At 45.3% G+C, this 13,087-nt stretch overlaps 1 protein-coding gene across 7 annotated transcripts in view; it reads left to right on the plus strand.

Moving 5' to 3' along the window:
- The window catches only part of LOC110501067 (cadherin EGF LAG seven-pass G-type receptor 1), a 112,949-nt gene that overhangs the window by 39,592 nt on the left and 60,270 nt on the right, over positions 1–13,087 (plus strand). For all 7 annotated transcript variants that reach the window (XM_036957692.2, XM_036957695.2, XM_036957693.2 and 4 more), the window contains exons 2-3: positions 12,392–12,560; positions 12,800–12,980. In XM_036957692.2, the coding sequence (XP_036813587.2) occupies positions 12,392–12,560; positions 12,800–12,980 (350 nt within the window). The remainder of the gene's footprint in view (positions 1–12,391; positions 12,561–12,799; positions 12,981–13,087) is intronic.

Consider the following 13,087-nt stretch of genomic DNA (forward strand, 5'->3'; position numbering starts at 1 on the left):
GAGAAGGCAGATCTCGTCAGGAACATGTGATCATAAAATCACAAAACCTGGGTCAAACCCTGGTGCATCCTCTATCTCCCTTTCCATCTCTCTTCCTGTACATATTGTATTTCTCTCTTCATACTCTCCTCTCTTCCACTCTCTCGCTCCCTCCTCTCTCGCTCTCACCTCCCTCTCTTCACCGTCTCTCTCTCTCTCTCTCCACCGTCTCTCTCTCTCTCTCTCTCTCTCTCTCTCTCTCTCTCTCTGGCCATGCTCCAAGGCCCCAGCTACAGAGGAGGATTTAGGTCAGCCCTTGGTGACTGTGTAGTTGCTGTGGCCACTATTCTTACAGAGTAAGTGTGCGTCTCCGTATGGGACAGGCACTCAGGAAAAAATGTGCATGAAAACGAGTTGTCTCCCATTGAATGACTTTATTGAAGAATCCCTACTGTTGACCAATCACTGACGAAGAGGCATAGACTTCGGCTAACGACTTTGGCTTGTCTTGAGAAAAAAATGTTTTGTGCCTGAACAGCCGGAAAAAAACTTTCTGAAGTCCAAAAACGAACAAAAACTTCACAAAATACTCCAAACTGTTTCGTCTGGGAAGCATTCGGACGCCTTGACCCCTCCCTCAATCTGTTCCTGATATACCCCTTCTCGCTCCTCCCCCATCTCTTCCCTCCATTCCTTCTTTCTAATCAACCTCTCCTCCCCTGTTTGTAATACCCCTTTTCCTCTCCCCCTTTTCTCCACCATAAAACAGTCTGGAGAGGAGTAGGTAGAAGTTGACCCTAGAAACTGATCTAAGGTCAGTTTTGCACTTTCCCTAACAAATCGCTGAGGTTAATATTTTGGGAGGGTACAACTGGTCCTAGATCAGTGCCTGTGGGCCACGTCTACCTTTCCTTCTGGTGATGAGTAGTAGACACCTGGATATGATGACCTCTGACCTTTATAATAAGGGGAAATAGAGAACCGGATCTCGATTAGAGGAGAGAAAACAGAGAGGTAGGGAGGGATGGAGAGAGGGGGGGGGTGCTGAGTTGCAGAGTTAACCGCTAAGTAGATCTAAGCGGTGAAAATCAACTAATCGCTTCCAACGAGACCAGTTTGATTGCTGCTGAATTTGGGACGTTAATGAACCCTGATAAAGCAACAGGAGCCTGTGGCCACCAGTGACCTTGTCCCCAGGATAATTGCTAGCAAATATAACAGAGTGAGAGCGAAAGAGCCGGGCTGGTGGACGAGACCATCCAGTGATCCATCGTGTGACTGTATTCCTGTAGTGTAGAAATACCCCCCCAGCCATCAGGCTCTATTCTCGGTCTCTGTCCTCACAGCAGATGAACGTCGCATGACACCCGGCGACTTATTGCCAGCTAATGTAATAGACAACGAACATGACACTCTGTCCACTCTCTCCCCCCCTCTCTCTCGTTCTTCTCCCTCCCTTCTTAATCTAATATGCTTTGTAATGCAATTCCAGCTTCCAGCCACCACCATCTGAAGTCTTAGGCCTGTAGCGACAACAGGGGCAACTGGCAGCAAATCAATCCGTTCTGTGTTCAAATCTCAGGTCCAGTGTAACAGCTGGTTGAGCAGCCCCTAGCTACGAGATAGAGGATAATGGCCTCGGCCACCCTGTTGTGGATAAGACGGAGTAACAACAGCTAAATAGCAAATCAAGCAGTTAGTCCATAATTTGGACTCATTTTAGAGGTTGTCTTTCTGTAACCGTGGCTGTTTTCTTCTCCCTGGGTCTGGCCTTAACTGGGGACAACCACAGGTTAAAATGCAAGCAGCACACAGCCTGAGATAGGGGTATTGGCTTGGTAACGGGGGGGAAGGGTCTATAACGTTACTCCTACTGTGCCTTCAGAAAGTGTTCACGCCCCCTTGACCTTTTCCACATTTTGTTGGGTGACAGCCTGAATTTAGCAAGGATTCAGTTGAGATGTTGTGTCACTGGTCTACACACAGGACCCCATAATGTCACAGGGGAATGTTGTTTTTAAAATATTTTACAAATTAATAATAAATGAAAACCTTGTTATGGCAAGCCTAAATAAGTTCAGGAATAAAACATAAAAAAAGCTTAACAAGTCACTGTTCCTAGGACGTCATTGTAAATAAGAATTTGTTCAATAGTTAAAACTTAAATAAAAAAAATGAAAATAATAAGTTGCATGGATTCACTCTGTGTTCAGTAATAGTGGTTAAAGTGATTTTTGATTGATGACTCCATCTCTGTACCCCACACATACATTTATCTGTAAGGTCCCTCAGTTGAGTAGTGAATTTCAAGCACAGATTCTACCACAAAAAACAGGTAGGTTTTCCAATAACTCGCAAAGAAGATGGGGGGGGATTATTGATAGATGGGGGGGGGGGATAAGTTATCAATTACACTTTGGATGGTGTATCAATACACCCAGTCACTACAAAGATACAGGCGTCCTTCCTAACTCAGTTGACGGAGAGGAAGAATTTCACCATGAGGCCAATGAGGACTTTAAAACAGTTACAGGGTTTAAAGGCTGTGATAGGACAAAAATTAGGATGGATCAACAACATTGTAGTTACTCCACAATACTAAAGCTGCATGACAGAAGGAAAGTATTCCAAAACATGTAACCTTTTTGCAATAAGGCACAAAAGTAATACTGCATTGAATATAGAGCTTTTTGTTTGGTGCAAATCCGACACAACACAACACTGAGTACCACTCTTCATATTTTCAAGCATGGTGGTGGCTGCATCATGTTATGGGTATGCTTGTCGTTGGCAAAGACTAGGAAGATTTTTAGGATAAAAATAAACGTAATAGGCAAAATCCTAGATGGAAATCAGTTTTTTCTGCTTTCCAACAGACAATATGAAATATATTCCCCTTTCAGCAAGACAATAACCTAAAACATGAGGCCAAATATACACTGGAGTTGCTTACCAAGACGACATTGAATGTTCCTAAGCGGCCTAGTTACAGTTTTGACTTAAATCATTTTTAATATCTATGGCAAGACTTTAAAATGGCTGTCTAGCTATAAGGCGAGACCCAGATGCAGACACGGGAGGCAGATGGTTTGAGTCTTTTGATATTTATTAAACAATCCAAAAGGGGTAGGCAAGAGAATGTTGCAGGCAAATGGACAGGCAAAAGGTCAAAACCAGTTCAGAGTCCAGGAGGTACAGAGTGGCAGGCAGGCTCGAGGTCAGGGCAGGCAGAATAGTTAGGCAGGCGGATTGATTTCTTTTGACTTTCCCATGATGTCATGCAAAGAGGCACTTAGTTTGAAGGTAGGCCTTGAAATACATCTCCTGGTACACCTCCGATTGACTCAAATGATGTAAATTAGCCTAACAGAAGCTTCTAAAGCCATGACATAATTTTCAGGAATTTCCCAAGCTGTTTAAAGGCACAGTCAACTTAGTGTATGTAAACTTCTGACCCACTGGAATTGTGATACATAAGGGAAATAATCTGTCTGTAAACAATTGTTGGAAAAATGACTTGTGTCATGCGCAAAGTAGAATTCCTAACCGATTTGCCAAAACTATAGTTTGTTAACAGGAATTTTCCGGTAATGGTTGAAAAACGTGTTTTAATGACTCTTACCTAAGTGTATGTAAACTTCAGACTTCAACTGTATACACCATGGAGAATAAGCGACACCTGGAGGGGGTGGAGACAATCACAAGGACAGGTGAAACAGATCAGGGTGTGACACTAGCAATGATCAACAACCAACATGAATAATTTTTTAAAGAATAATGGGCAAATATTGTACAATCCAGGTTTGCAAAACTCTTAGAGACGTACCCAAAAAGACTCACAGCTGTAATCACTGCCAACGGTGATTCTAATTGACTCAGGGCGTTGAATCCTTCTCTAATCAAAATATTTTAGTGTTTTATTATCCATAAAATGTTTTTGAAACATTTGCATTTTTCTACCACTTTGTCATTACAGATTATTGTGTGTAGATTGTTGACAAAAAATGACAATTTACTCCATTTTAATCCCACTTTGTAACACAACAAAATGTGGATAATGTCAACCGGTGTGAATCGGTGTGAATACTCAATTACCTCGTGATTGGAATAGGGTGTCGTGATTGCATTTCATGATCACTCTGGAAGAATTTAATGATTCCCTATTCCTGTTGTAAGGATAAATAGATAGTATGTTCCTGTGTTGTAATCCCACCTGTTCCAGTGCTGTCAAAGGGATGTTATTCCCTGCTTAGCCCCCCTCCTCTCATCCTGGGGTGAAAGGAGTCTTTTGTGTCCCTACCTGCTTGCCGCTCTGCTATCCTCTCCTCACAACTACGGCTGAGTGACTGACTGGCTAAGTGAGCAATAATCCCTGTTAGCTCACACTTGAGTTTGGAGTTGTACCGTTGGAGAGGAGGAGGAAGAGGAGGAGGAAGAGGAGGGGGAAGGGGACCCCCTGGAAAGTGCGGGTGTTGAGTGGGACAGCTGTGTGTGTTTTTAGTGTATGTGTGTCTGAGTTATGACATGAAGGGAATGTTGCTAGTCTAGTGGGATAGGACCTCTGTAACATCATCAGCAGTGCTTCCAAAGCAGCCAGAGCCGCAGAGTTACAGATAGACACAGAATATGTCAGGGTGCACTTTCAGACACTACCCCTGGCAGCCTCAGAAGAGGAGTTGTGGCCAGAAGCTCTCCTCATCTCCTCTCTATTCCTCTCCTCTATTACTGTCAGTGTGTCTGGAAGCAGTCAGTGAAAGCCCCTCTCATCTCCCCAGACATGTTTATTCTCAGGTATGTCCATGGCTTCGTTCCAAGTGGCACCCTATTCCCTTATAGTGCACTACCTTTGACTAGATCCCTATGGGCCCCGGTCAAAAGTATTGCACTATAAAGGGTACAGGTTACCATTTGAGATGCGGTCCGTGTGTCTGTCTCCAGGCCAGAGCAGATCAAAGCTGCAGCCAGACGTACATAAACACTAATCCTGTGAGATAAAGGCTTCTGGGTGTAGAGTCCACCGGGTCTGCTGGACAGACGGGGATGAGACACAGATACAGACGGACAGAGACCGTTAAAGGAGAGTGAGCGATAGGGATGGGTGAAGAGCGGGAGGGAGATATGGTGAGAGAAAGAGAACAAGAGGGAAGGAGGAAGGGATGAGCTAAAATATGTAGCAGACTATCTCCTCCTTCGCTAGAATGGACTGCCAAGTGGAGGAATTACAGTTGACACCGACAACGCTCTGCTGACCTTGCACAATTCATTCCTGGTGAAGGGGAATATGAGTGAGAGCGGCAGTGTGGATGGGAAACATATAGCCAGCGTCCCAAATGGCGCCCTATTCCCTATGTCGTGCAATATATATATGGGCAAGGGTGCCATTTGGGATGCAGGCGTAGTTCAAAACAACTTTATAAAGAGCGAACTGATAGATGAGCTCCAGCTTTTTCTAGTTGTCTAACTTCAGGTCTGAGGCCTGTAAACCTGCCAGGGTTTCTCAGTGAACCCAGTCACTCTGCGCATTCCTGTAGGGTTAACCATTGATCCTGGAACACGGTTTCATTTAAAGGGCCACTGGTCTGACTCACGGCCAAAGCTCCTACTCCCTGTCCCTGACACGTGGCCCATATTTATTACACTATCATGCTATCATGGCAAAGTCACATTACAGTTGTATGTCAACAGAGATGTTAAAGTTGTATTAGTGATAGTGGATTTTATTTGAATTGAACCTTTATTTAACTTGGCACATCAGTTAAGAACAAATTCTTATTTACAATGACGGCCTAAACCGGCCAAACCCTAACCCGGACGACGCTGGGCCAATTGTGCGCCGCCCTATGGGACTCCCAATCACGGCCGGTTGTGATACAGCCTGGAATCGAATCAGGGTCTGTAGTGGCGCCTCTAGCACTGAGAAGCAGTGCCTTAGACCACTGTGCCACTCGGGAGCCCACTAATAATGTTATTACAATGATTTGCCGTGGTGTCAGTATCTCCTGTCCTCCCTTGAATGATGCCTATGGCAGTTGTGTGGGTTTGTGTGTGGAGACTTGATTGATGTGTGTGCCAGTTGTGTGTAGGGAGAGACAGATGCGCAGGAAGAGAGGCCCCAGTCATCCCCAATCATCGGCAGTGATTACCCCTGTCAGCTACAGTTTCATTGTTTCCCGCTCTCCTATCCTCTCCTCCCCACGCTCGCATAATAAACATCCACTTGGCAACTGCTAAGAAACTTTCCTTCGCCTCCTCATTGAATCTATTACTTTCCCTAACCAATCATCTCATGTCATGCATGTTGAATTCCCGAGTAACCGATAGATAGATTGATTCTAGCATGATTGTCTTTCCGTTCTGTCAGTCTGTAGGATATAAAGGTCACTGTGGTAGAGGAGGTGAATTCCCCTGTTCTTCTTCTTATCACACAGACAGCAGGATGTCTGTAGGCCGCTGATATGTGATCCTGACATCCCAGTCTGTCTGCTCACACTGTGAGAGAAACCCTTCTCCTGGACCCAGTTAGTTACCAAGTTCTTATAGGGAAAAGTTTCACTGTGTGTGTGTTTGTCTGAGAGAGACAGAGAGAGAGAGACAGAGACAGAGAGAGAGAGAGAGAGAGAGAGAGACAGAGAGAGAGAGAGAGATTAATTACACTTTCTCGAGCTGATTGATGAGAAAGCCAAACTGTTAGTGAGAGTGTGGGATTGACTCTACAGTCAAATAACCTGTTTGTTTGCTCTGTACCTGATAGGCCAGGGGCGGTTAGGTGTGTCACAGGGAATGGGGTGCTGATATCACTCTAGACACCGATTGGTCGAGGTACAGTCGGTTTGGAATCATTGTTGGGATTCAAATATTTGAATGTTCGGAGAGAGAGAAAGGGGTCAGTTGGTCGCTTTGTGCCGTTTTCTCAGCGCCTGCTAAATAGGGCTCAGTTTTTACTGGTTTTCATTGGTCCCTGTACCTTTTAAAATGTTATTGCACAATAAAACGTGGTTGCCAGTAAAATAAAAAAAAGTCTGTATGTCTAGTATGCCCTTTTGTAATAATTGTTGGCTTTCTTCAAGGATTCAACACTTTTCCTCGTATTACCATCCTATTTGACTGTGGTAAATGTCAAAATGATTTAAACCATCACATTTCCACTGCAAACAAACCAATGCAGGGAAGGATTGGTCTTTGTGTGGAATGCAGAGGTTGTCCTTTCCTTTCTGCTGTCATAGTGATTTAGGAGCGGAACATACCACTCTCTTCCTGCTGTAGGGGGGAGGTTTGAATCGCCCCTCTGTCTCACACAGGTGAGGTTGACAGGTTTGCGAGGGGAACCTGTCGACTGTCGTACAGATGAGACGTCTGTCGTTTGTTTTACCACCCGCTCTGCTTCTTCCGTTATCTGTGAAAACACTGCTGTCGTTGTTGGATGGAGTAGGTGGCCACCAGGGTTGTGCTCTGCTTCATTTTTAATTTGGTCAATTGACTTGAAAATCACCTGTTGTCTCTATGAAAATGTTTCAATTCATTACTAACATTTTAACATGCTTCCTGAATTGTGAGTTGAAAAACAATTTAACCGACACCATGATGACCACACTCTGTGACTGTCAGTCACAGACCACAGACAGATAGTGACAGCAGTGTCATCGATCTCCAGAATGGGTGGGTGGGTGGATGGGTGGGGGCAGTCAGTGATATAGACAAGGGTGTTGTCACTCACTGTGACAGCTGGGGACCTTGGTGGAATGTCCCAGTGTCCCAGTGTCCAGCTCCATCATAGTTAAGTTGGCTTATAAACTACAGGGACTGGCTGGTGTCTCCCAGTCTGTTAACAGCCTTAGCACCTCCTGCCTCGTAAACAAGACTCTCCTAGACACTGACCTATGGCGAGTTTGGAGTTTGTCCCACTTTTGTTTAGGATTGGGGGAGTTATTGCTGACTAGATCTTTGTCTATGGAAAACAGATTGCGGGTTTATTGCATTTTAGTAACCCAATAAACACATATGCAATCATCGCGTCTATGATTCATTCGCTGCTACAGCTCGGGGGTTCACCGCCTGGATTCTTTAGCCCGAGATGACTAATAAAACAATGAGTGATACGCTGTGACGCTAATGAGTTTTACTGTTTGGATAATGTATTCATTTATTGACTTTAGCACTAGTATATCAGTCTCGTATCTTAATGGTTATTGCTAGTTCATGAATGCTCGGCATATCGTAGTTGCAACACACGGAATATTCAAGAAAACTGTAGCAACTGCTTCCAACAAATGTCATGGATCTTATTTCACCAATGTTTCAGACTCTATAGACCTTCGTCACGGCGTTTTATTGTGACACACTCAGATATACTTGTAAGCGGCATCTTTGTAATGTAGTGTGTGGTGTTTCATTGTTTCATATCACTATGGGATGGGTCCTGTCTTCTCCCATGTCACTCCCATGTAGTCCTGTTTACCCTCAGAGAACTCCACTTTCCATGGCGTCTGAATGTGACACACCCAGAGATGACTGGTTGTTATCTGCCCAGGAACACCCTGTGTGTGTGTGTGTGTGTGTATGTGTGTGTGTGTGTGTGTGTTGCCCTCTCATTGATCCCGAATAGAACAGCTGCAGGGATATAAATAGCATCTCTCTCTCTCTCTCGGGATGCCACGGGAAAGAGAGGAAAAAGATGGCAGTAAAACTCTTCCTGTATTTAACCTTGTTCTCCCGCGGTCTAAGGCACTGCATCTCAGTGCTTGAGGCGTCACTACAGAGTACAGACACCATGGTTCGAACCCAGGCTGTATCACAACCGGCCGTGATTAGGAGGCTCATAGGGCAGCGCACAATTGGCCCAGCGTCGTCCAGGTTTGACCGGTCTAGGTGTAAGGTGTGCGTGTTGGTGGCAGGGAAGTCAGGTGCAGGAGAACGAACTTGGTATAAACTGAGTCATTTATTAAGAACTACAAACAAGCTCCAAAACCAAAATATACAACAAATTATAAAATGGGTACAAAACCCGTCGCGCACCAACACATAATAGCACTAACATACAAACAAACACTCTTCAACAAGGACATGAGGGGAAACAGAGGGTTAAATACACAACATGTAATTGATGGGATTGAAACCAGGTGTGATGGAAGACAAGACAAAACCAATGGAAAATGAAAAATGGATCAGAGATGGCTCGAAGATCGGTGACGTCGACCGCCGAACACCGCTCGAACAAAGGAGAGGGACCGACTTCGGCAGAAGTCGTGACAGTAGGCCGTCATTGTAAATAAGAATTTGTTCTTAACTGACATGCCTAGTTAAAATAAGGTTCAATTTTTAAATACAAATAAATAAATTAACAAAAAATTGTAGTAGCCTGTTGTCAAACCTCATTCCCCCAGCATTGTGTGTGGGGAAGAGTATGAGGGTTCAGTGCATCTATATAGTAACTTACCTAGAGTCAGGACTGTGTGCATGTACTTCATGGCCTATACAGTAGGCCTTTTCCCGCTTAGTTTACTCAGTGAGTGAATAGCTTAGATTGCCTTTTGAGTACACTGAGAATCGGTGATGAAACATTTGTCAAACACATCATTTATCCTACAAACAAGACGGCTTGAGCTGTACTCTCAACAGCAACGGGTTTAGAGTTGTACTGTTGTCTTAAACTGAGTGCCAACAGCTAGTGTCAGGGCTTACTTCATCGCGGCTTAATGACAACACTCAACAGGCGACTGGAACCTCTTACACCTGCCTCCTGTATTGCGACTTTCTGTAGTGTGTGTGTGTGTGTGTGTGTGTGTGTGTGTGTTTGTGTGTGTGTGTGTGTGTGTGTGTGTGTGTGTGTGCATGTTTTTGTCCGACCATCCCTGCTCGCATATGTGTTTGTGTTTCAATCAATCAGGTGATTGATCTAGCTTCTAGACCACCATGTGCACTAACAGTGTGTTGTGCAGACAGACAGGCAGAGGGGACAGGTGGGGAGCGGACGACTGGGTAGGCTACTCTGTAATGGATGGCTAATGTAACAGTTACTCTGTGTGAGTAGAGCACAGTCGGGAATGCGTGTTTGTGTGTGTGTGTGTGTGTGTGTGTGTGTGTGTGTGTGTGTGTGTGTGTGTGTGTGACCACATGGGAAGCGGGTGCTTTTGTGTGTACTTCTCTCAAAGTATATGTGGTGACTGTGGGTGTAACAGAGTGGAAAACATGGGTCGCCTTGCTCTTCTCTGTCTGACAGTGATGGCACACTGGGCAACACTTTAGAGAAGAGGGAGAGAAGGAGGAGGCTGTGAGGAGACAACGGTATCAACACCCAGTCTGATAAACAGTGTGAGGCAGTCTGATGAACAGAGGCACTGACAGGGGAGGGAGCAGAGAGCGGATATAGGAAGGGGGGAGGCAGGGGTAGAGAGGGGTGTAGGGGTCCTGAGAAATGACCTAATTTGGGGGAGAGTGACTGACAAGGCACCTGCCCCTCAGCCGTCTCTCTCACACACGCATTCACATTGACTCAACAAGACTCCTGCAACCCGATCTCCCACTCAGAGACGTTTCAAAAGTATTTCAACTGCTGCAGCCACCTGTTGGCCATTCTCCTCCTACATCACAGCCCTATAGTCTCTCTCTGTATGCTTGGTGTTGAACATATAGACTAGCCCTATAGACTTTGTATGGATCAGTTAGAGTTAACAGTTTTGATTTGCCAGCTCTCTCCCTATTATCCAGCATTATATCGAACGGGCCCATGCCGAAAGGCTCTACACGGAGTCTACCAAACATTAGGAACAGCTTCCTAATATTGAGTTGCACCCCCTCTTTGCCCTCAGAACAGCCTCAGTTCGTCGGGGCGTGGACTCTACAAGTTGTCGAAAGCGTTCCGCAGGGATGCCGGTCCATGTTGATTCCAATGCTTCCCACAGTTGTGTCAAGTTGGCTGGATGTCCTTTGGGTGGTGGACCGTTCTTGATACACACACACACAGGAAACTATTGAGCATGAAAAACCCAGCAGCATTGCAGTTCATGACACAAACTGGTGTGCCTGGCACCTACTACCATAAACCCCGTTCAAAGGCACTTAATCTTTTGTCTTGCCCATTCACCCTCTGAATGGCACACATACACAATCCGTGTCTCAATGTCTCAAGATTCAAAAATGTATTCTTTAACCTGTATCCTCCCCTTCATCTACACTGATTGAAGTGGATTTAACAAGTGACATCAGCAAGGGATCATAGGTTTCACCTGGATTCACCTGGTCAGTCTGTCATGGAAAGAGCAGGTGTTCATAATGTTATGTACACTCAGTGTGTATGATATTTAGGTTAGTAAGACTTAGCAGTTTTCAGTTGTTCCACAAGTTGAAATGACACATCAGATTCGTTTAATTACTTAGGAGTGGCTTTGAATCGGGTGGAATCACAACGAGACCTACAGACACCCACTTAACTCTGAAAGCTGGCAGACTGGACAATATAAGCCAGTCCTTCCCATGTCTCACTGTAACTTAATATTTGTCAGGAAATCGCTGTGAGCAGATCACGTCTCTCGTTTGGCGTTCACACTCTTGGACAGTACTTCTGTCCGGAGCCTTGGTTTAAGTAGTACACTACATAGGGAGCAGGGTGCCATTTGGGATCTCCTCTGAGAATGATCCGTTAGGATTGAGATATTTACTGTTAGTCAGTAAAGTGTGTTTGTGGACGAGAGGGGTAAAAATGCCTACACTTTCAGGTTTGGCAAAATGCTTATTTATTCAAATGATATATCCCTACCAGTGACTGTCTACTTGATTTAATGTCTGATCGGGCCAATTAACTATTCAACGGCGGCAGGTAGCCTAGGAGGGCGGCAGGTAGCCTAGTGGTTAGAGTGTTGGGCCAGTAACCAAGAGGTTGCAAGATCAAATCCCTGTAAAAATCTCTTGTTCTGCCCCTAAACAAGGCAGTTAACCCACTGTTCCCTGGTAGGCTGTCATTGTAAATAAGAATTTGTTCTTAACTGACTTGCCTAGTTAAATAAAGGTAAAAAATGAACTATTCAACAAAGTTCAACACCAGTTTTCATGTGGCTGAACTGTGGTTGACTCTACTTCTGCTCTGCAATAAATCCACTTAGATCAGCATTTCCCAAAACTGTTTTGCACGTTTTGTTTTTTGCCCTGGCACTACACAGCTGCATCAAATAACCAAGTCATCAAGCTGTGATTATTTCATTCAGCTGTGTAGTGCTAGGGCTAAAAACCAAAACGAGCCCCGGGACCCAGTTTGGGAAACGCTGACTTAGACAATTATCACTTCTACATGCTAAACAAATATTTGCACATCTTAATGGCTTCAATTATGTACAGTAGTTCTGGTCCGCCTTTTAACTGTTGCTCTGCTCTGTAGTTCATCCATTTAACCCTCCCTCTCCCCCCCCCCCCCCCTCCCCAGACGGAATCCATCAGGTCACAGCTCTGTGCACCCTGCGTGTCACCATAATCACAGACGACATGTTGACCAACAGCATCACGGTGCGCCTGGAGAACATGTCTCAGGAGCGCTTCCTGTCCCCTCTGCTGTCCCTCTTCCTGGAGGGTGTGGCAGCCGTGCTCTCCACCAGGTAATGTGTCTGCTCCTACTGAGGGTTCCAGGAAACCTGGTTGGAAGATTCTCGGTATCAGGACGGAATAATGATCCTCCAACCGAGATTTCTGTCTAACCTGGGATTTTTGGGGAGGAAAGATATTGAAATGTTGTAACCCTACATGGTTAGTCCGTGTAGCATTCTGTTGCTGCTATGGTACTTCTGCTCCGTGTGATCACAAGACTCTCTACTCGCTATTCTCTACTCTCCACCAGCCGCCAGGCCGTCTTTGTGTTCAATATCCAGAACGACACAGACGTGCGGGGCGCCATCCTCAACGTGACCTTCTCGGCGCTGCAGCCAGGGGGTCCCCCAGGGAGGTACTTCCCCTCCGAGGAGCTGCAGGAGCAGATCTACCTGAACCGCACCCTGCTTCGGCTAATATCATCACAACAGGTTATTTGAATGAATCCCAAATCGACCCCTACCTACCCCATAGGCACTCCTGTAGAACTGGGTCATGTACAGTTGTCACGAAATTGAAGGAAATTATCAGAAACTGG

The sequence above is a fragment of the Oncorhynchus mykiss genome, chromosome 21 (genome assembly GCF_057628025.1).
Source record: "Oncorhynchus mykiss isolate SJ-2025 chromosome 21, ASM5762802v1, whole genome shotgun sequence".
NCBI classification, from domain to species: Eukaryota; Metazoa; Chordata; class Actinopteri; order Salmoniformes; family Salmonidae; genus Oncorhynchus; species Oncorhynchus mykiss.